The sequence below is a fragment of the Egretta garzetta genome, unplaced genomic scaffold (genome assembly GCF_000687185.1).
Source record: "Egretta garzetta isolate BGI_Z169 unplaced genomic scaffold, ASM68718v1 scaffold534, whole genome shotgun sequence".
Taxonomy (NCBI): domain Eukaryota; kingdom Metazoa; phylum Chordata; class Aves; order Pelecaniformes; family Ardeidae; genus Egretta; species Egretta garzetta.
In genome coordinates, this window is record NW_009259534.1 from 606,431 (window position 1) to 630,813 (window position 24,383).

A 24,383-nucleotide genomic window follows, 5' to 3' on the forward strand; every position below is an offset into this window, starting at 1 on the left:
GCTGAAATTCATTCCCTCTCTCTTCCCTGTAACACTTGACAATATGAACATCCTTCCTTCGGCTTGGGATGGTATTTTTGTCAACTCCACAGACCTCCCATACCTTTGTGATATCCTGATAGTAGCACAACTTGGTTATTTTCATTGGTATGTAACCTCAGTAATCGAAAAAAATAATAAATTGGATTGTACAATGAACCCTATTACACACAACAAGATGAGACCTAAACCTTGTCTCACCTTCTCCCACTACATTCTCTTCTTCTTCGTTCCAGGCACTAAAACTCTTGCCTATGTTTTAGCACCTCCAGCTTTGTGTGCGCACTGCTGGCACCTCTGCCAACTCAGCCCACGTTGTGCCTCTCAGCCCAATCAAAGCTTGGCTGCAGAAATGACCTGTCTTTTTGCCCACATCATTTCTCTTTCTCATTTCCTTCTGTGTCTTTTCCATATCAGCTCTACCCTTCTCAATGTATTGTAACACTTGACTGGAGCACCTCCCCTACGAGGAAAGGCTGAGAGAGTTGGGCTTGTTCAGCCTGAAGAAGAGAAGACTGAGAGGGGACCTTATCAACACGTACAAATATCTTAAGGGCGGAAGTCATGAGGATGGAAGCAGTCTGTTTGCAGTGGTGTCCTGCGACAGGACTAGGGGCAATGGGTGCAAACTGAAACATAAGAGGTTTCAGTTGAATATGAGGAAAAACTTCTTTACTTCGAGGGTGACAGAGCACTGGAACAGGCTGCCCAGGGAGGTTGTGGAGTCTCCTTCTCTGGAGATATTCAAGGCCCGCCTGGATGAAGTCCTGTGTAGAATGCTCTAGGAGAGCCTGCTTTAGCAGGGGGGTTGGACTAGATGATCTCCCGAGGTCCCTTCCAACCCTTGCGATTCTGTGATTCTGTGATTCTGTTAACAGCTTAATGACAGCCAGGGCATCCCCTTGTTTACTCCCACTCCTCCCAGTTGTTTCCTCCTAATGATATCTTCACGCTGAAAGTTAGTCATCACAAAACCTTAGTGCTGTTGCATATCCTTAACTTGCCCTCACCCTTCTCTTCTGGGTGCCCTTCCCTGTTCTGTGTTCATAACTGATGTCACAAAATCAGCTCCTCAGGACACAGTGCATCATGTTAGGTAACAGTACGCTTCTGGTTGTGCATGAGGTTCCAGGAGGCACAGGCAAAAACGAAGATCACTGCAGAACATATCCTAATGTTTCAAGGAAGAAACTCTCTTATTTGCTTTGGCTACTCTAGGCCCTGTGAACACTAAAAAAAAAAAACAAAACAAAACAAATAGGGGTTGAGATACATCTGGCTATGGCTATGAGGCTAGAAAAATAATAATGAGTGCCTATGGAACAACATGAAACTTTAGTCATATCTCTGGATAATCTTGTCTGAGGATTACCCAAATTCTCTACAAAAAAATCAGTTGCTAGGCATTTCTGATTCAACATGAGCTCTTGCATGTTGCTTTGTTTGTACTTCCAAACTGCATTTAATTGTAACTTCTGCTTACAAACATCCGTAGCCAGTAACTCCATGAGAAAATGGGTTGCTTGACTCATGCAGCCTTACAGAATGCAACTACATATGGGTGCAATACTGTATTGGTGCTAGGTAAAAATAAATTGTTCCAACTTTTTAATTTAGCAACTGCCCGAGGACTCCCTGTCAAGTGCTGGTGGTAATTTGTGATGCTATACAAATAGGATGTAAAAACTTGTAAGCACGATGGCTGCAAAATGCTTAAAGTAGCTGTCAGTTGGTGCTTATGGAAATACTTTAAAATAAGACTTTTGCTTGTGGAGGACTGTAACGCAGGTTCATCCAGTTCCTTTGGGTTGGGGAGTGAATGGCCTTTTCCCAAAAAAGAATTCTTTTGCATCCTTTCAGCCCTTTATTTACCAGCTTCTGAGATACTTTCCTCTCTTCCATGTTAGACTGAGATATTCATAGTTAATTGCATACAAATCAAGTGGGGGGTTAAAATTGCCGTAGAGCTGACAGTGAGACAAAAGCAGTGCAGCCTGGTGTCTATTCACACCCTCTCCTTTTTGTTTCCGCTGGCTCCTGTAGCATTTCAGCCGCTTTGTTTTGAGAAATTATGCAAGATGTGAGATTCCTTTTCTTTCTTACGAGCAAAGTGATGCACTGGGTGTGGAGGCTTCACACAGACCATTTGCACTGCTTCGGCACACTCCTATGGGGTTGCCCTGCTCCCTCATGGTAATGCTGTCCCTGCAGGCTCCTTTGTAACTACTTTCCTCTCTCTGGTTAAGCCTCTGCCTTTTTCATAATTATCTTTTTTTCATGTGACTATTGCCTCACCTCCTAGAAACCTTATTTTCATCAGAGACAGGTCCTGTGCCACTCAGGCACCAAAAGCATATATGCAGGGGTGGGAGGGTGTACATGCAGGGAAGGGGTGAGCTTGGGAAAAGAAGATGTGTGTGGGGGGGTCCTCACCCCCCCAACTTTTTTTGGCAGCTGGATGGGATGGCAGCTGTGCTCCAGAAGGCACCCCAGTCATTGAGGATGGTGCAAAAAGAAAGATTAGAGATGTTAGGCACTACCTCAGTCCCAGTCCTCTCCTGCTGTAACTAGGCCTTTGCATACATGAAGGAATAGAGTAGAATAGAATAGAATAGAATAGAATAGAATAGAATAGAATAGAATAGAATAGAATAGAATAGAATAGAATAAAACAGAATATTTTCAGCTGGAAGGGAAAAACAACCCTGTTGTGGGATTTGTCTGGGAGAAGGTGTATCTTTACACTGTCACCAAACTACATCATCAAGCATTTTGCAATGTGTTTGCACACTGTCCTCAGCTGTTCCATGTTACACCCTTGTAATGCAGACTTTACACTGCTGTGAAAGTGGAGATTGGGGTAGAGTTCACATACAGCATAAATACTCCCTAGAGTATGATTTGTTGAAAATTTGAGCAGCCACTAAGACAGCTAAGATTATGGAAGCCAATCAAATGAGCAGTATGCCCCAATATCAGAGTCAAAATGCTCTTTACGTGGTTTTTTTTCCTGCTAACGCAAGGAATTGGTCTATATGCGTACTGGTGAGATTGAGGGTGTGTTGTGATACTTAGTGAATTCTGGGAGATGGAGGTTCCATCCAGGAAAGGATCGGAGTGCTTACAAAAATCTTCCAAACTGCAGCTCAGCTGCTGACTTTCTGATTTGGCTTCGTGCTTGGGTTTTTTGGTGGTTTTTTTCCGCTGAGTCAATTCACGGTCTTACAGTAACATTGTTAAGCAACTCATTAAACATGGGTCTGCGCCATACAGACTCAGATCATGCTGCAGAGATGCTTGCAGTTTACCTTTGAAAGAGATTTAGCCTTGTGTTAGGGCACTGGCATAACTCAAATCCTGAACACATCCAACAATCACCTAGTGATTTAAGGAGCAGAAGATTAAATCTTGTCTGTCATCCTAAGTATATGTGGGTGGAGAGGCATTCTGTCTATATGAAGAGCTATCATAAGCTCGTTACCTTGCATAGGGTATCTGAGTACGAAAGGAATAAGTGGCTTTCTGATTACAGAAGAAATTAGTTGTTGGGGCACAGGAAAAGTATGTGCTTCTTTTCTTTCTTCTTTGTAGCTGTCCCGCTTGCCTCTGAGTTGGCAGTGGAAATTTTGGAAAAAGGAGAAGTGAGATTCTGGTTGCAAGCTGAAAAACTGTCTGGCAATGCAAAGGCCAACTTTGTATTTAATGATAAAGAGATTTTCAATGGAGAGGTAAGACTTTTCACTGCTTACAGGTGTTTGCATTTTTATGAGTATCAATGTCTCTGTCTCCAATATCCTTCCAGCTAGTGTTCCACACTAATGCGTTTTCATGAGAAATAATGTGTGTCATTGAAAACATTGCTAGAAAGATTTTTTCTGTAGTTCTGAGCTCCAGCTGAATTCTACTGGATGGAGTTTATAAAGAGGAGTTAAATGACTTCCCGGCACATTCGTAAGTACCACGTGTTCTGTTAACTAGTGGGGACCATAGGAGTTCCTGCAATAAGGCAGTCCCAGGTAAGCAGCTACTGTGGTCTTCAAGGAGTCACTGCAGGAGCCCAGATTCATCCTATCTCCTTCATCTATGGCCCTAGCATACCCTCGTGCTCTGTTCTCACTTCTCTTTGCTGTTTGGATGAATTTGTTACACCAAGGAAAAATTCCCGAGTGGTTGTTTCCAGCAGCAGAACTTGTTACTCCCAAAGACGTGACACGGCATGCTTTTGTTGCAACACTGATGTTGGTTAGAAGGCAGAGATGGAGCATTCTACACAAAAACTTATTGAAATATCATCATCTCAAAGAAATTGCTGTGCTGAAGAGACGGAAGTCTAAACCTTTCTAACAAAAAAGAACATGATACTCACCATAGAATAGGAATGCCACATGCTTGTATAGCATTAGTAAATAGGCTTCACCTTTAAAAGATTTCTTATTTATTTGGGTACATGTTTAGAGATGGAGCTAGAGATAGTGTAAATTTGAACAAGTGGAAATCTGAATAAAGAAAACGGAATTTCACCTACAGATACCATATAATGTTTGGCAAATATTTTCTGACTCTGATATCCATTAATTGTTGCTTTACTTTCCATTCCTGTAGAAATATAAAATGAAAGTGGACCAGAAGACCGGCCTTGTTGAAATGATTATGGATAAACTTGAGGACAAGGATGAAGGGACTTACACTTTCCAACTGCAGGATGGAAAAGCAACCAATCAATCCAGCCTTGTCCTCATTGGTGACGGTAAGCTCGTCTATATCGCACAGTAGGCTGGAAAAATTATACCGAGGTCACCTCAGTTGTCATCTTCACTTTCCACTGTTTTCAATACCAGTAGATGTTCCAGTGTTTTTTCATGTCACAGTGCTTGCCTGCCTCATGTAGGACAGGGCATGTGTGTGAACTGAAATTTTTAAAGTGCTGGGAGTAAGGGGGAATTGTTATAGAAATGTGAAATAATGCAGCCTGTCATGGGTTGCTTTTCTATGGGTGGAATGAAAATTTCCTGTGTAAAAAGGCCATTCAGGCGGGAACAAGTAGCTGCACCTCTCAGAGCTCAGCAGCTTGCTGACTCTGCTGCCACTCATTTGCCTTCCTACCGAGAGCAGAAAGTAGCTGCGTGATTGGGGACTACACTTCATCAGACGTGACATGTTAAACTCCCGATGACTGCATGCAGCTAGGAAAGATGGGTTAGCTGTAATCAGCTTCTGACACTTTGAAATGTTCAGTGAAAACCTGACCCTATGGCAGGATTCTTATTGACCTCCAAGAGACAGAGTTGAGCCTGTTATAGTGACATTCAGTACCATATAAATGGCACATGATGTTTAACCTTACGTTACTTTTTTAATTCCTAGTATTCAAGAAGCTTCGGGATGAAGCAGATTTCCAGAGAAAAGAGTGGCACAGGAAACAAGGTGATAATATGGATATTTATAAGAATCACATATGTGTTAGTCTGTTAACAGTTTGTTTATGTTTACATATGTTAACTTGAAATAGAGGGGGTTTGCTCTGTTACATGGTTGTTTACCTTCTGAAGGAGAAATAGGAAAAATAAAACCACATTAAAATCTAACAGTATTCTTGCCAAGAAAAATATATTTGTCTTTGGTTTTGTATCGTAAATACCGTTGATGTGACCTTTAAAAATGTATCTGTAATTTTAAACAGGTCCTCACTTTGTGGATAAACTGGGATGGGAAGTTACCGATGACTGTAACGTGATGTTGAAATGTAAGGTAAGGGGCAAGGAAAACACTGAGTACAATGTTCAAAGCACTTTGACCTACCACTACTTAGGCGGTGAGGGTGGGAAGGGACTAAAGACGTGCCCTTTGCTTGTGTACTCCCAGCTGCATATTGGATAGCGACAGAGCCTCTGAAGGCTGGGCTGACTGCTTGTTGTGTGTAACAAAACACCTCGGAAAAGAGCTTGCACTTTTTTCTTCGGGTCTGTCAGCCAGCCAGCCACCTGGGAAAAGGCACCTGAATACGAATGACAGGTCTTTGTAAATCCTGGGGCTTTCTCATTTTTGGCTGGCTTATGTGTGTAGACATCCTGTGGGCACGATCCGCTGGTTCCCTGGGCTCCTTGAGGCTGTTGGCAGCTCTTTTCTCTCTCTCTTTTCATCCCTGCTGTTTTCCCTCTTGCATCCCTCATTTTAAAATGGAGGCCTGCAGTAACTCACGGTGATCAAGGCGTAAAGCTTGCTGTTCTTCCCTGAGAGACTTGAACAGGCTAACCCATGCGACACTAAGTTCCCCTGCTCAACTGAAGAGAATAATTACAATGTGGTTGTTATCCATCTTAGGTGGCTAATATTAAGAAGGAAACGCACATTGTATGGTACAAAGATGACAGGGAGATAATGGTAGATGAAGAACATGACTTTAAAGATGGCGTGTGTACTCTGCTGATATCAGAGGTGAGTGACTGTCCTTGTCAGCCCTCAGCTGAAGTTAGTGCTATGAATTCAGATGAACGACACGATCTAATCTGTTATTTCAGCAGAACAATCAAAAAAGGAAGTGGGTTTTAAAAATGGAAAAACTTGCAAGGCGTCTGTGTTTTAGCTAAAGCAAATGTCTATCTATAGCTGCTCGTTCAGATTTTCAGGAAATGACGACAGGAGATAATAAGCTTGTTCTTTTGCATGTCAGTTTAACAACAGAATGAGACCACATTTATGTTTCGAATAGCGTTTGGAAAGCACTCGTCACTCAGGCTTTCAGAGGACCACACTCTCAGAGTGACCAGAGAGGTCTGGTCCATACCCAGCCTTGCTGCATACTGGGGGTGTGATCTGCATTCACCACTTCATCTCTTTGCACTCGTTTTTTTGGCTGAGGAAAGGAAGAAGTGTTGGGCCCCGCTGGGGCTGGGTGCTCCTCAATAGCCACAAGCCAGGACCCCCCAGCCAGGAGCAGGGCAGCCGGGGGGCACTGGGGCAGCCCCAGCCCTGGGCATCAGGCCCCTCCCTGGGGACAAGGATGGGACATCAGCTGGGTTCAGGAATAAAACCTAGATTTTTCTACAGCAACTGTTCTGAAAACTGGTTTTACTGTTGCAATATTGCAGTTTTCTAAGAAAGATGCTGGCACTTATGAAGTCATACTGAAGGACGACAGAGGAAAGGACTCCAGTGAGCTAAAGCTTAAGGACACAGGTCAGACCCACTTTCTGCACGCTGTCAGCCACACCAGCTGACAGCCTGACTGCTCGCCTGCAGGCGGGGTCCTGTGGCTTTGTTCCTCCTGTGTATGAGATGATATCATTAGAAAAACTGAGATTTTTCAGTTCAAATTATATTTGAATACAGCTTACTGCATCTGGTTTCTGTATAATTTGGGGAGAATACAATGGCTAATGCCAAGCAAAATCGTAACAGGTTTCCTCAGGGGGCCATCAGTAGTGTAAGTCTACAAGTGCAGAAAGAAATTATAGAACTAGATAATTTTAAAAGATTTCACATTTTTATTATGTTTTGCCGTTCATTTATTTAGGGGCCTTTCCACTCATTGTGATTACTGTATTTTTAAAATTTCTCTTATGTTTCCAAGCAAGTGGCTAAAAACCTATCCATTAGAATGTATATAGATGAATTTGCATTCCAACTGAATGATGTCATTTGTGAAGAAAGAAAAAATAATAGTTTTGTTCAGCTGCAGCAGTATTCATCAAGGCTGCTGTTAAATAAAGTCTGGAAATCATGGAATAACAGGCTATATTTCCGCATTACTTAATTTCTAATATGCGTTATAAAGTAGGTCTGATTTCTTTTTCAAACCTACTGGGGAGAATATTTCAGAGCCAGTACTTGTCCTATTATTGACTGTGCTTGAGCTGCAGACACAGAGTCTTAGTCTCTGGGTTTTATTTCCACAGCTTTTGCAGATCTGATGAATGAAGTATGCAGAAGGATTGGTAAGCACTTAATTCTCTTTTCAAATGAATGACTCATTGTGACACTCAGTGAATGGCTGCATGGCTGCATAAACCCATGTGCTATTCTTTCAGCTTTATCTGCGACAGACCTGAAAATCCAGAGCACAGCTGAGGGTATCAGACTGTACTCCTATGTTACTTATTATGTGGAAGATCTGAGAGTAGGCTGGGTGCACAAGTAAGTATGCAAAAGCTTTGCAAAAGTCAGTGTGATTTTGTTTCTGTAGACTCAGAAAGAACCTGGATATATGACAGACATGAGGCCCAGGTTCCTTCTCATCTCTTATGAGTCCTTCTGCCCAGGTGTCCTCTCATCTCTTACGAGTCCTTCTCTCATATGGGTTAGTTTCGGTGAACTACACCCATGTGAAACCAGTATGAGAGTCAGGTGTTGGGGGTGCAGGGCCCTCCTGTCATTTCCCTTGTGAGACAGATAGTCCCATGCCACGGGATGCTGTCAGGGCCGGGCTGCTTCAGCACGCTTCCCACCTCCTGGGTGTGAGCTGCATCTTTCCCTGAATCTGTTTTAAGGAGTGATGCAAGTATAACCTGAGAGACTGACAAGCTTTAAAAGAGGCCAGCACCATGAGTTCAGAGATACCTAGCCTGGAGGTCTGCTTGTCTAGAAGCTGCAGTTCACAGGAACTGGGAGAAGAGGGCACATCCTCTGAACTCTTGGGTTCATTTAGGAGGCAAAGCAAGTTTCAGCATGTGCCCAGGGCAGTAGAATCCAGACAGCCCCTCCTGTGAGAGCTACGAACCTAACCAAGACAAACAGGAGAACTGAGATTTTTTTTTAAAGTATTTGAATGCCCAGCTCCCCGTAAAATTGATGGGAGTTGCATATCCAAATCCACGAGACAGTTTTGAATTATCAGCCAGTGCAAATAGCATGCACTGAAAAACCCAGAGAAGTAAACAGCTTAGATTTGATTTAATAGTAATAACATATTTGAATCGCTTCAAGTCTATTATTACTATTCTTGCTGCTTCACTTCCTGTGGACATGGTAGTGGTTAGTCTTTAGGATGGAATCTGAATTACTGATCTCTCAATAAAACTCATGTAAATGAGGCACAGTGTACCCAGGACGCGCTGTAGCAGCCTGGCTGTAATTATTGACAGTGATGCTAACCAGCAACGCTGTGAGAGAAATGAAAGCAGTTTGAGGTTTTCCTGTTTCTTGGCACCCATTTTGACCTGGTATCACCAGGAATCCTAAGCATTTCAACACTGGAAATGAATATGAAGTATTCTGGATTTCTCTTTCTCTCTTAATTTTTTCCCTCTCTTTCTCTCTCTCTCTCCTCCCCTCCCCCCCCCTTTAATTTTTAGAAACTCATTTAATCTTGAGGCACGTCAAATTGATGTTCTTTGACCCTCCAGTATATTCAAAGTTATCAGCTTAAAGATAAAAAGAAAATTAGTAGTTTATTTGACTAATATCTTTTACCTCATCAAGGGCAATTAACTGCTTAGCTAGGAAGCTGAGAAATTTATATTTTTTGTGGAAGAAGACATACTTACGTCCAAGTAGGTTTAATTGTAAATGCCAAAGCATAGCAGAGCATCAGAAAACATTTCTACAAGGCAAACACCATTTGTGACAAAAGTGGGGGGTTTTGCTCGATATAGTTTTGTTTTGCCCAAGCAGAAATAAACCTATGCTAAGAAGACAACATGAACGTTTGAGGATGCATGGATTACCCTTCAGAGATCTGGGGTTTTAAATTTGTATAACTCTTCTATGGCTCAGATCATAGACTAAGATGCATAACCTTGCTGCAAGCTTTGAGGAGAGCTAGACCTTGAACAGGGAAAGGCTGTCACATCGGTTCTGCCCCGCTGGCCCACAGCTTTAGTAAGAATTTGACTTCAAAAGTTTCAAAATATGGTGGCACGCCATAACACCTTGGAAATAATTTCATAACTGCAGACATACTCAGGGACTCATCATGAGCAAATCACATTTATACTCCAGCAAAATGAAAGGCTAACATTGCTGTGTATTTTTCAGTGATACCCAGATTAGATTTACAGACCGAGTGAAGACTGGTGTCACTGGGGAGCAGATCTGGTTGCAGATCAATGAGCCAACTCCACAGGACAAAGGCAGATATACAATGGAACTCTTTGATGGTAAAACAGGACACAAAAAGACCGTGGATCTTTCTGGACAAGGTAGGCCGTTCCCACCAATAACATCATCTGTATGTGGGGTAGGAGCATCTACAGCAGGATCTGGCCACAGCTCTGTTACCCTTTGGGTTGGAGGCTCTGTGTGTGTACCCAGCACCCTGGCAGTCTTTGTGGGGCCAGTGCAATTTGTTTTCCCCAACCTGTGCTCAGTCAGGTCATATAATACAAACAGCATTTTCCTATTCCAAATACCCGCTTGTAGTTTGCCTACTGAGATGTCAGCCCAGTTTCTGAGCTATCTTACAAAACCCCTTGTGTTGCTGGAATTGATTGGCAGTTTTAAATACAAGCTGTAGCACTGAATGCCTTCTGTATCTCTCCCTTCCAAATAATATTTGGAGGAGGAAGTGAGGGACAAGTTCATTCTGTTGCTTTCCTACTGCATTTCTTTGATGGATATAATAGGGCTCCTTATTCTTCAGAGATGTCAAGACTGGTCCCTTTCATCAGCGTGATGAAGGAATGTTAGGGGAACAGCTAAAATTATTTGGATTGACTGTTGGAAGCCTTTACTCTGAGAGACCTCTGGGATCCTAGGGAACAGATTAGCTCCTTTCGAATTGCTGAGTTTCCATCCCCTGCCGTTCCCATCCCTAAAGCTTCACTTTGAGTCTGCAAGCTCTGTGTAAGGGCAATAACCTTATAATCATCTCCGTGCCGCTCCTTCTGCACACTATCCCTACTTTCTGAGGAAAGAGATTTCTTCTTCCCTCTCAAAGTGGAGAGGTTGACCTCCCACATGATGGTAGCTTAGCCTGAATTTACAAAGGAGACAGAAGTTTGCTGTCTGGTTTGTTCATAGCCAGCAGTGTGATGCTTCAGAGCAGATGTGAAAAGCACTTGGAAAAATCAGATCTCTCGTATTCCACAAGCTAGTGGTCTCCAAAGTAGGGTGCATGCAAGATGATCTGCTGGGGTGCGGGAAGAAAATACGAGAACTTCAGTAGTACACCTATATAATTTACAAATAAATAAATACACATATATTGGGGGTGCATGCTAAAAAAAAATTTTACCTATAGGGGTGCACGATCAAGAAAGTTTGGGAGACCGCTGCCGTAAGCTATCATTTAGGTGGTGTACTGTGGGTCTCGGGTTTCTTCCTGTTTTGTGAGATAATTTCAGCCTATTGCTCTCCCACTATCTCTTTGTCTTAAAGCCTGACTTTTAGAAGAAAAAAGTGTTTATGCATTCATACATATATATAACAGCTGCCATATATACAATGGCCTTTGTTAGTTGAACCATTCAGCATTTTAGTGCTTATACAATATGTGCACATCACACAGTAATATTTCTTTAATGATGTCTACATTTTTAACTTAGTTCTGCATTCTAAATTTAAACTTGTGAGAATTTATCTCTGAACCTACCTTTAAAATCAACTTTTCTCTTTACAAAGCATTTGATGAAGCCTTTGCTGAGTTCCAGAGATTAAAGTAAGTATTATATCATCTAAATACAGAAATGGCAGCCATAAAATAATGAGTATTTGTTTGTTTTGTGCTGGAGCTAAATATATCCTGTGAAACAAATCCTAGTCCTGCAGAAGTCTGTAGGAGTTTTGCATGTGACTTCTTTGGTGCAATTCTTATATAACAGTTAGGTAACAAAGAATAAGTGGTATTGCCAAATGATGAGAGAGTTTTCCTTAATGGATTAAAAGCAATTAAAAAGATAAGCTATTTTTCAATCACTCTAAGTAAACCTTAACTGACACTGGACTTCCTTTTTGCTTCTTCCACCCCCAGGCAAGCTGCGATTGCAGAGAAAAGTAAGTGGGCCTTGTTTGACAGTAGTTGCAATAAACCGTTTACGAAGGCTTTCTTCCTCTCCAGGAAGGTTGTGTGTTGGGAGAGAGAGGGCATGTATACATGTGTATGTGCATGTGCTCATCCTAAAATGAGTTTGTCCTTACACCAAGGGAAGCAAGTAGAGTGACCTTTTAGTGATTTAACATTGGTGCACATTGCAGCTAATACCACTATAGTTACGGGTTATGTTGGTTTTGCCAGGCAAAGCTCCTGTTCTCAACACCAGTCAACCTTCTCCAAAAACTATCTTTATTGCTGAGATATTTCATGCATGTTCTCTGCACAAAAGTCACTTTGTTTTCAAAGACAGAGGAAATCACTTGGCTAGTTTTGAACTATTTAAAATGTCAAATGGCTCTGTGTTGCGTTCATAGGTGGGTAAGAAAGCAACAGTAGCTTTTGTGTTGCTTGAAGACTGATCCCTGAATCTCCTGATATGTTTGCATGTATGTCAATTCCAAGATAGCAACTAAAACAAAAGTATGCAATAATTACTTAAGGAATAAGTCATTAGAATTCAACTTGAATTATTAAGTTCAATATTCTCCCTATTTACAGAAAAATGCATGGAAAAACTGTAACACGTCAAAAAGTTCTCCCACAGCAGATGACTTTCAGGCCTGTTTAAAAATGACGGCAGAATTGTCATTTGAAAAGTTATTGGAGAAAAATGTGTAGAGAGATCCGAGCTAACTCCCCCTGGTTATGCACTCCAAATGGAGCGGGGTTTGGAAATGTACAGTGATCCCTGTGAGTCCCAGCAGAGATGGCACAAAGGGATCAGTAATAGCCCTGACCTGGGCATTTCATTTCTAACCCAGGACCATTCATAAGGGGCTGGCGTGTTAATTGACATAACACAGTCCTGTTCCTGGTCTCGTAAGGTTGTTATCTCTGTGCTCCAGAGCACATCTTTTGCAGAACACATTAGAGAGGAACATTCTGTAGAGTCATTTCCTTCCTCTGGCAGGCTCCACCAAGAGTTATAATGAACAAAATCCATACTCCAGAATAAGTGCACCAAAGCCTGCAGTGTGATCAGGCTTATTTTTCTTTATGTAAGATTCCTATGGGACTTTGAGCTTAAAACTAGACCAAGTATCGATCTTACTTACACCCAGACACGTACAAAGCGGTGGAATTTCAGTGCTGTCACTGAGACTGTCTTTGTATTTAGATCAAAACCTGACCTCCACACTTTATTAGCAGTCATTCATTTCCTTTTGGAAACGCAACATTTTTAGTGTACAACACTAAAAATTTAGAGCATTAGATCTCAGAAATTCAGATTTTTTTTTTGTGCACCTAGAATTAACACTGAATTGATGGCAAAATCTGCAGGACACAGCACATGTGCTTTTAATTCCCCTCTGTAAGTGATTGACGCCAGCTATTAACACATCTTTTGCTGTGAATTCAACGTTTTTTAAAAGTCCAAATGGTGTGCTAAAAATGCCAAATAGTTCTCTGCTAGCACAGTTATCAGAGACAAGTTATACATAAATAAGATAATATGAAAGAACTAGAGGGGAAATAGAATCTGGGACGATGTTGATTTTGAGACACTAAAGAAAATTACGCTTATTTATTTCCAGATCGTGCACGGGTACTTGGAGGTTTGCCCGATGTTGTCACCATCCAGGAGGGCAAGGTACAGTAAATTAACTGAAGCTTTACACAACAGCCCAACAGCTTGAATGCCTTTCAAAGATGGGAAAATATTCACCTTTTTTTTAAAGATTCCATCTTTAAAATCTGCTACCTTACTTATTCATCCCCTGCCTTCTGTACATAATTCAACAGTCTCGCACAGATGGGTTTATGTATTCAGGGCAGCGTCTTTTCTTAAGCATTAGATAAAAGTGAAACAACAATGTGAGTTGAGACTAAAACTCCTTACATAACCAGCTCTTCAAAAATTCATGCACAGGTTTCTCACATTTTTTTGTAACAGGCTATCAGGGAAGTTTGATTCCTTATTTACAATGTAGCTAGTCATTCTATGTCTTACACAGTTAACTTCCTCGCAACGTGGCAAGATAGTCACCCCTGTCAAGGCTGGCTTTTAAGCAGTGTAAAGCTAGTAAGCCATTCTAACTCAGTTCTCTCCCAGACAAAAGCAGATAGTTTTCTCTATGTCATCAGGGTAAATGGGAAGGAAGTCAAAAGAAGTCACTGGTGTTGCACTGGATTATATCAGCAGAGCTTAGCTGAAAGATTATTGTAAGGTAACCCCAGAGGAGCATCGATGCTTGAGCACAGAGCAGATGACCCAGAAAGGCAGATCTTAATCTCACAACCTTTTCCCAGCATGCTGCTTCTGCAAGTTGCTGCATACTAGTACTGAGACCAAGAAGTGCCCGCTCTCCAGTTACCGCTGGTCTGTCCCTAGCCGGTTCCTCTTCAGGGTGGGTGAACGTTGAAACAGGGCACGTGAATGTCATTGGAAACGTGTAACATGACAACTACAGTAAGGCACCTTCCTAATATTTCTGGCTGTATCAGGCAGTAGGTCAGCTGAATTAAAACTGTCTGATCATAAGCTGAGCAGAAGTGCTAAGAATCTAAAACCTTGGTCTGAATCACTTAACAATGAGAGATACAGCATAGCCAAGAGAGAGTGGACTGCCGTACTTCTGGGAAAATGAACAATGTTGGCATTATGTAATGAGATTAAACCTTTCATTAAAGTATTTAGCAGTTTGGGAAATGCTGTAGAAGTAAGTAGCACTCATATAAGCATTGTAACTAAAGGCAGAAGGCACAAAGAAATGGAATGAATTTGTAGATTCTCAGCGAACAGTGCCTGTGCTTGGAGATGAGGTTCTGCCAAAGAGAGTTGATATGAAGTCGAGTTGATATGAGCTCACTAAAGCAAAATGGGTAGAGTTTATAAAAAGGGAGTTTGTAACAAACTAGTTGCAAATTCTTACCCAGACACACATTGTCCTTGACAGCAAGGACATTTGTGATGTTTGAACAAGTGACTGAAAAACTCCCAGAACTCGAGACAAATATCCTTGACCTTATGTTTCTGGATTCAGTAGGTGATCGTTTTGAGAAACGGAGTAGGACAGAGAGTGATTGGGGTAAACAGTGCTTGTTTGGGTGGTGTTGGCTCATCTGTCTGTTATTTGCTTCTATGCTGGAGAGAGGGGAATGCAGTTCTCCATTGTGTAATTCATGCAAATTGCACAATCATCAAGGATTTTGAAAAACAGTAAATGAGGTAGCAGAGGACTGGCAATTGCAAGCTTTGATTCTGCACACAAGCACAGCCATAACTAGAGAGTTATATGAACAGATTGGTATCCCTAGATTGAACTTCCAAGCATATGCATGTCTTAAACTTAAACTTAACACCGTGGCTATGATGCTATTTATTAGCTTTTTACATGTGAGCTGAAGGATATGTGTGAGAACGAAGGAACCAGTGTTTACTCAGTGTTAATCAAACAGCGTTCCAGATGGCCTAAGAGGCTTCCGCTGATAGAAAGAAATGCTCTTCAGCAGTGTGACACAATTGGAAAAGGCTAAGTGTCAGTTCATATTAGGGAGGTATATGACCTGATAGAGAATACTAGCATAAGTTTTGTGTACAGCCGGCCAAATTAACTGAAGTGGCTCTTTTAATGAAGGCCTGTAAGTGAGTAAGGGGTTTTATTTTTAAAAGGAAAGGCTTAGGATTCTGACAGAAAGGCACTTTCAGACCTAGAAGCAACATGTTGCACCCTTCTGCGCACCAACTACCCCATTCTACCCTTCTGCCAGGGGTAGGTGCCCTCACGGGTAGGCTGGAAGAAGGGAGCAGGTTCCTCTGATTGAGCTGCTTCAATTCACTCGCTGGCATCTGAACCCAAATCACCCATGAATGTCAGTTTGTGCTAATATGCAAGAGGAACGGTAATACTTGAAGCACAGTGAGACATTTCCCTCTGCCACCTGTACTATACTGTACTTATGATAATCTGCAGTGAAAGGCAGAAAAGGTAGTGGGGGCCACAAAGAGTCTGGACTTGTAGCTGCTGGTTGCTCCAAGTGCATATGCCTCGGTGCCCCAGGTCCAGACTTGCCACAGGAACCTCCATCTGGATCTCTGAAATACCGAGATCCAGCTCAAAGAGATGGGGTTTACTCACCCAGGGTTTTTCAGATAGATCAGATTTCTTCATAGATTTCATTCACTCACCACGACATCTAGACAGGTTTACAGTCCTTCCCCCACTCCCCCCACCCCAGATAATCATCAGAGCCAGACAACTACTGGAAAAGGGGGATTATCTTGAAGGGGAAAGGTGCCTCTTCCACCCAGGAGTACAGGACACGCTTTTTTTTTTTTACTAGGATAAGGATTTCAGGTTAAATACAGCATTATAACCAGGGGTTTCAGTGAGTAATAAAGATACACATGAGCAAAGACAATTTCCTGCCCAAAGAACAGAAAATCTGAAACAGATAGGTGCAGTCATAGTGGGCAATAGCTCCTCCTTGGCTAAGGCTCCATAATGATGGATTTACCTTCCAGAAAACCAAAGATCTCACCATCTACACAGCAAACGATAAGATACATCTCTGCACATTAGTAGCTGGAAAATAAATAATAGGAGATGGAAACATCAAGAGGAGCATCAAGGTCAAACAGGAGCTAGTGATGCAAGGTTAAGCAAAATGCAGCTATTTTAATGAATGATTTAGAAGAACAAAAGAGTCATCACTGCTGCTTTGAATCTTGTTGAATTAAGGAGTACTAATGCCACTTCAAACACCCAAGGTTTGAATGATGTCACTAATGGAGCTGTCTGGGCATGGACATGCTCATTAGTGTCTTGGAGTGGCAGCTGGGGCCCCTTGGTGGCAATCAAAACCACATTCATGTTCACACCAGTGGGCTATGAGAGAAGAGAGTCAACAGCTCCACGCGGTCACCAGCTCTAGGGGCTGCAGGAAAGCAGAGGGCATTTCCACCATGCTGTAACCACGTCTCACTTGGAATCTGCCATTCCTTTGGTACCAAAAATTATGTGTTCGTGATGGAGGAAGGACTTCCCCCTCCTTTTTGTTCTCATTTTGGTCCTTAGGTGATGTGGGATTTAATTTGATTTTTATTTTGTTGACAGAGGTACAAAAATCTTTCATTTGTATAGAGGTATCCATTTTCTCTATCTGCTCATTTCAACTTCTGGGTGTCTCTCTTCTGTCCCATCTTCCACCATCACACTACCAGATAAGAAGCAGAGAGGTGAAGGGAAGGTAGCCTGTTAGATAGATTTCTCACAGTATATTTTTATCATGACAGCCTACAAGGCCAACAAAGTGAGTGCTCTTCAGTTGTCTCTGTTTTTGACGTATTTTTATCACAAGCCTTTTAAAAAAGAGAAACTTGATTCCAATCAAGTGGAAGCTTCTCCACTCCTTACGTATCACTCAGTCCATTCCTAATGAACCACTGAAGACCATTTTCTCTGCAGTAAAAATTCTTCAATTTCCATTTAAAAAAAAAAATCTACTTTGAATAACTTTTACATTTGGACAAATGCACTATTTAATACTTAGACATAAATGGATTCCTTCCTAAATAAAGGTCCAGAGAAAGGCCCATGTACCGCTGAAGTTTCGTATGAACGTTTTTCACATTTGAATCTCCATGTGATGTTCATTTTTGCAAATTCTTTTGAGAAGGTTCCCATAGCACTGTGACTGGAGGAGGGGATTGTTTATGTGTATTGGTATCTCCCAAACATTAATTTCTCAGCTGAGAACAAAAAAAAAAGGAGGCCTGAACATTGTGTGCACGATAGACTCACCAGCCTATAGAAAGTATCCAGCTGCCAGTGATCTCTCTGACAGCTGGCTCTCTGACAATGAAGATGCTTCCTTCAGTCTGAGGGGACTGAACTCAGCCCTTAGCAACATCACTAACATCAAAGGGAAATACTTATACGAACACCAAAGAAAGGGTAAAGCCTGTACTGGTTTCAGTTAAAAATAGTTTTATGGGCGTGCATAAACCAATTCAAGTCTGTTGGAAGAGCTGTCAGGGCATAGTTTAAAAGGATCCTAAATTAAACAAAATATTCCAGGGACACTTTGTTCTTCAGTTATTTAAAAAAGCAGGCACACTTTCTTTACTTCCTTGGTAAATATATAGTGAGCTTAACATGAACAAATCCATCTGACGGTTCCTCCAATTCTTATTCCAGGTCTAACACACAGATGCAGATAATATCTAATTTTATATTGAACAATACGCATGGAGAAAGCTCTATTAATGAGAGTAGAGAAGAAGGTCCATAAAATATTGAAAGATTTTAATGGAGGTTTTTAATTAACTGCATTCCTTCTTTTCCTTTATGATACAGAAGACTGACAAAAATTATTGATCACTGATGATGATATGCATCCATTTATTAAAAGCAGGAAGCTGAATGGGGAGTGGAACATATGGAGAGTCAGGCACCAAAAAACACAGCAAATATTTACTGACTCTTACTTATAATCCTTTTGTACTTTTTCTGTAGGCACTTAATCTTTCTTGTACTGTCTGGGGAGATCCTACCCCAGAGGTCTCATGGCTGAAGAATGAAAAAACATTTGTATCAGATGCTAATTGCACCCTGAAATTTGAATCTGGAAAAAACGTCAGCTTTACCATTTCTACTGTGTCCACCCTCGACTCTGGGAAATACAGCATTGTGGTGAAGAACAAGTATGGCACAGAGACCAGCGATGTCACTGTAAGTGTGTTCATACCTGAGGAAGAGACAAAGCCTGAGCAAGGAAAAAAGAAAGAAGAAAAGAAAACAAAAGCGTGAATCTAAGACTAGGAAACAGAAGTATGGGGGAGATTTTGGATGATAGGCTGACATAATCTGTGTGTGTACATGGCTTTCTGCTTTAGCAGGCAGCCTTGGATTTCTCCATTGACTTCACTTTTGCTTCTAATGCACTTCATTGTGCCAGGAAAAACAGGGCCTTTCCTAAATATTTTCTTACTGCTAGCTTCACAGAACCTAGCTGTAGCATCTTCAGCCAGGCCAAATGCATGCTGGCTGTAAACACTTTGACCCTTTTCCTGGAGCATTTGACCATAACAACAAAAATGGAAAGGGTGGAGAAGCCTTTCAGCGGAGGCAACTGATGAGGTAGATGGAAAGATAAAAAAAGATGGAGGCATTTTTGAGCAGCAGTTTAGATTTGTCCCAACTTTGGTAAAGTAGCGTAGATGGAATGTGTTAGAGAATTCAATCACTGAGAAATTAGTGCTGGGTTTTGTCTACATTAAGGCCCCTTTGTATTGCTGTGTTAATTTAGAGGCCTTAATATGGGTGTCATTTGCATCCATAAATACTGTTTAATCTGCCCAATTGGGGTAAAAGTACTGTAACATAAATGAAAGTTAGGCTTAGGAGGCGAGAATACTAATGTGTGCGTGTCTGCAAAAATGTATGAACTCTCCTCTATGTTCACAAATAAACGGAATTCATGTCCTCCCTTCTATCACAAGCTTGTTGCACTGTGTCTTGTTTTAGTGGTCACGGCTCTGGCAGTTGTGCACAGTATCTTAGTGTCTTACTGCTTTCACCACTATAATTGCCTCCAGCTTTCCTTTAGATCTCTGTTAATCTTCACCTTACTGTTCACCACAAAACCCGCAACGACGTCTCTTCGCACCTTTCTGTCCAGACCTTCACTACTTCACAACTCAACTCAACAAGGTATTTTTGCAAATTCAAGGCACAGGAGTGGTCTCAGGAATTTTGATGTAAGGGTGTTATGTAAGTATTTTGTTAGGCCGAGACCTCAGCTAACTTCATCTAAACTTAACACTGGAGATCAGAATTAACATATTTTGTCAAGACCTTTTAAAGCTACAAAAAGAATCTTCACCGGAACACAGAAAAAAAATGTGGGCTTTTTTCAGATAAAAATGTTTCAGACAAAAAATATTTGTCCAGATCTTTGAACACAGTAATATAGATTAAAAACTCCATGTCAGCTATTTTACAACAATGCCGCTGATTATTAGTAGCTGAGGAAAAGCAACAGAATGTACATATATGTCCATCCTGCTGGACATATATATATATATGATATATACATGTGATAAAATATAAGTCATATATATATGTGTGTGTATGATCAGAAGCAGTTACCAGCCCAATTGCTACCTGGGAGAACAATGTGCCGTATTAACAATTCTTTTCATTACTAGCCTCACAACAGCACAATTCTTCACATTAAAATCTAAAGAACTAACGTATAGATTTTCAGTATAAGCATGATCTGTGTGCACCTTTCACATCCTTTCTCTTGTCTTTTTTGGCTACTGTGACTGCAGAAGCAGTGCTGTTTCCTAGGCACTCGTTTTGGCTGCAGTATTGGCATTTCTGTGAGGATGCCACTAGTAAGTGCTGTACAGTTAATGCTCACTTAAACCCTTGCCATCTGAGGTTTACCATCAGCTAATGTTAAAGGCGAAGAGGAAGCATGAGGGAATTCCTAATGGCTCAGGTAACAACAGATGCGACACAGTTACCAATGGTGGAAGTGGTGATTTTTGAAATTTTTTAATATTTTTTTTTTTAATTGGTTTCTATAAAGGGCTAATGATTATGATCTTAATCATTACCAAAAAAAAAAATGTACAGATTTAGATCAGATTTATGACCTACCAAAACACATTACCATGTGCTTAACTTTATGCATGAATAGTACCACCAGTTTCAAGGAAGATGTTGAGTTTATCTGGTATAATTTTTTTTTCTTCCAGAATAGACTTCACACCACAGGGATTTTTAACATGAAATGATGTAAAACTAATGTTTTTTCAGCACTTCACGTAAACAGTGTATGTATTCACATAGCCTTCACATAGTTAAAATTCAAGTACCAAGCTTGATGACATTATTCCAGTTTTGAGGTTTAATTGTGTCAATATGTACATTAATGAATCAATATCTGTTATTAAAAAAGTTCAGCCTATTTAGTCACAACAGCTATGTATCGGACAAAGTAAAACAGCTTAATTTTTAAATTTCAAAATATAATCATGAGAATATCTGTAATTTGAGATACAGCAAGCTTTCTGAATTTAAAGAGCTAGTGTCAATTTATTTGATAATTTCGCTTAGTATGATGTGAAGCCAATTCTGGGACGGTAAGCAGGTCTTGGTCCCAGGACATATACCTTAAAAGCAACAGCATCACATCTCTCTTCCATCCTCCAGAGTGCAAACAAGAATGTGACTTGCTCTTCACAATACCCAAGAACTGATGTTTATTACTTAGCATTAGCATATTTTTAAGAATGATTGCTTTTTGGTAGCAGTTTGTTTCTACTGCTTTGTCTTCAAAAATCTGTCCTCCTGCGAGGGGATACAAGTGGGCCGTCTCACAGATAACAGGCTGGATTCCACTTCTCTCTGCTTCAGGAGACGAATGTGTCCCTGAAAGTTAGAGTAATAGCTGCTTCTGAATGTATTGCTGCCAGGGACTCTGTTGTGGTGGTTTCAAACAGAATTTGTGATGCATCTACATTTCTCGCTTGTGCGCTTTTTGTTCTTGCTTTGCTTCAGGTGATTGTGATTTCTGTGTCAGGACAGACTGACACAGCCCAAGGACTCAATCAAAATAATATAACTGTATCTAAAAAGAAAAAAGCGACGACAGCAAGCAAACGGAAGGAGGAGGAAAAGAAAGGTAAGAGCACCTTCACCTTTACGGTCTTCTACTCCAATGAAAATATTGTTAAACATTATGCAGTCAATAGTCTGTGCCAATCAGTATTTCTCAGGTCCCGAACAATCAAGTTTACCGTACGAATGCTCTTAATCAACAACAAATGCAAAGTATGAATTCCCAGGTTTAAACCTCTGTGAAAGAGATTTAAATCAACACTTTCAAATCACCTTTTCACTGGGCTGCGAGTTCTCACCTTGGCTCACCTGGCTGATGAAAGTTGTTTTTTAAGCCATAATAAATACTTTCAAATTTCTGAATGCAGAGGGAAGACCTGCTAAGCATGTATATATACACAGATGGTGTTATTTTCCAAAGGGAGACTCATTTCAGCAGCTAGACGCTTGACACTTAACAAAAAAAAAAAAAAGCCCCTGCTAATTAAATGGCAAAGTGCTTTAGAAAACCCTGATGGTACAGCCACTCTCTGAGATGCATCAATTATTCTCTCTTAGTTTTATTTCCATATTGAATGGTAAAGTTGGAATTATAAGTGACCATTTTTTTTTTCCAATGTAGAGAAAGGGTGGAAACTGAAAAGCTCTCTGGTGATTCAGCATTCTTATATATTACAGATTTTTACTGTTATTTTGGACTCTTACTGTATAATTGCTATTTGGACATTGATTTATTCTTCATAATTACAACTCCCTCACACAGAGCATTTTAGCTCCAAATAAGGCTTAAATTCCAACATTATCAGAACATCTGTTTTACATATTTTTGCCTAAGTATTTTTTCTTTGTCTACAGGGTGTATACATGCTATATCATTCCTGACAGAACATTTTATATTCTTATTCCCCTCCCCTTTCTGTTCCTAAGGCAAATATTTGACTGCATTTCTTTCCTCTCTTGCCTTACTGGTACTGGTAGCCTAGACATTTCTGAGCAGTCCTGTAAATGAGATGACTTATGTGAGAAACAATTATTTACATCTATATATATTTTGCAGGTTCTACCCCTTAATCTTTTTAATTAGAGACCATAAAGACTTGGGCTTGCTTTTGGCTCTGTAAAAAGTAGCAACATTATTTGTGATACTAAGTCTCATTATATGGGTATGGGAAGAGGAGAAGAGCATGATAACCATCCCTAACCCATGTGAAAGCAAAGTCTTACTCTACATACCTCTGTGTTGCTGAGCATAGTAAATGTAAGGGAAATTTTACTTCTCCTAAATCAGATTTTATTAAGCCACACGTAGAAGAAATTATTGCTACGGAAGAGACACCCAATCCAAATGAAATTCCGCCTGTGGAAACAGAAAAGGATACAAAAACCAACCAGAGAGCAGCAAAGACGACTGATGGAAAGGCAGCAGTAGGAGAGATGGTTCCTCAGCCCACAGAAAGCTTGGACAGGCAGGGAAAGAAACCACTGGAAAAAAAGCCTTGAGTAAACCCCGCTGTTCTTGAATGAAGAATGTGAGCGTGCTATGATCTGGATAGTAAGTTCAAGCTGAGATTTCATGGGTGGTAGACTAGCCATGATATTTTAACACAAAAGTTTATTAGTGTTTTTAAATGACATTTGTAATACTTCATAAATTTAAACGCATAGTAGATGGGCGCTTATGTCTCAGTACCAGATTAGCTGCACTGTAGTAATTTCTAAGTATATTAATAACAATCCACGTACTGACGAGGTGATTTTAATTACTAAAAAATGTCCATGACAAGCAGAGGTCAGTGGAGCACATCCTGTCCAGAACTGACATATTTACTACTCTGTAGAAGAATGTTGGTATCAGTTATGGGGCTCTGTTAATTGATATTTGTAGGCCATCACAGCTTGAGGGAGATCCTGCTTACTTTCTCAAGGAAACCATGCATACAGTCCTCTTAATGCCACATGGCCTGTATTTTTCACCATGACCAATTTGGCCACAGGGGAAGACCTCCAGAAACACAACCATCTCCTGTGGACATAGCGGGGAGCATAAGTAGGTTTTCTTTTGATCCACATTTCTTTCATGCATACCTGTTTCATCAGGTGGATCAGGATGACACCTGGCCATTTCTTATCACCGAGACTCACATGACTGCTTTTCAGCCCTCTCCATCAATTCCCTCCTGGCCTTGGTGAGGTACCATGTATATAGCATTAACCCAAAAAATGTCAACTGCCCCACATGTTCACGTCTCTCCACCCTTTTTGCTACAAGCAATCACAGTTTTGCTTCCCAGACCTGCTAAACCCACTGTCCTCCTTCCCCTTCCCCTCAGTGACTCAGCCCAACGCTTTCCCTTCTTCCCCTCACCAGGATCAGACCCACTGGTTTCTTATAAGAGAGTGTAGCTTCATGAGGAATAAACTTAAGCCAAGAATCTCCACTTTAAAACATTACTGTGCTCATTCCTGTTCATTACTGTGTCATTCACATGTTTATGTACTGAGGATATAATAAAATATGACTCCCTTGTGGATGCTTAGATACCTTGGAAGAAGCAGAGTTCAAGCTGAAAAACAAACTAACAAAAACAAAGGTCATAATTTATTTTGTTAATATGCAAGCTGGGTTCGACTTCTAAGTGACCAGAATTCATTAAATACAAGACATAAAAATAAGATTTTTTTAATTACTAGGAAAATAGTTTGATTGATTTCAACTCTTAGAAGGCTCAGTCATACTATAT

General features: G+C 40.8%; 1 protein-coding gene across 1 annotated transcript in view; it reads left to right on the forward strand.

Moving 5' to 3' along the window:
* Positions 1–23,142, forward strand: part of MYOM1 (myomesin 1) — a 73,298-nt gene extending 50,156 nt beyond the window's left edge. Inside the window, exons 25-39 of the mRNA XM_035893190.1 lie at positions 3,631–3,767; positions 4,642–4,786; positions 5,404–5,463; positions 5,720–5,787; positions 6,361–6,474; positions 7,128–7,215; positions 7,935–7,973; positions 8,067–8,172; positions 10,012–10,175; positions 11,596–11,632; positions 11,945–11,967; positions 13,603–13,658; positions 18,526–18,741; positions 21,583–21,706; positions 22,931–23,142. Coding sequence (XP_035749083.1) covers positions 3,631–3,767; positions 4,642–4,786; positions 5,404–5,463; positions 5,720–5,787; positions 6,361–6,474; positions 7,128–7,215; positions 7,935–7,973; positions 8,067–8,172; positions 10,012–10,175; positions 11,596–11,632; positions 11,945–11,967; positions 13,603–13,658; positions 18,526–18,741; positions 21,583–21,706; positions 22,931–23,142 — 1,589 coding nt within the window. The remainder of the gene's footprint in view (positions 1–3,630; positions 3,768–4,641; positions 4,787–5,403; positions 5,464–5,719; positions 5,788–6,360; positions 6,475–7,127; positions 7,216–7,934; positions 7,974–8,066; positions 8,173–10,011; positions 10,176–11,595; positions 11,633–11,944; positions 11,968–13,602; positions 13,659–18,525; positions 18,742–21,582; positions 21,707–22,930) is intronic.
* Positions 23,143–24,383: the final 1,241 nt, after the last annotated feature.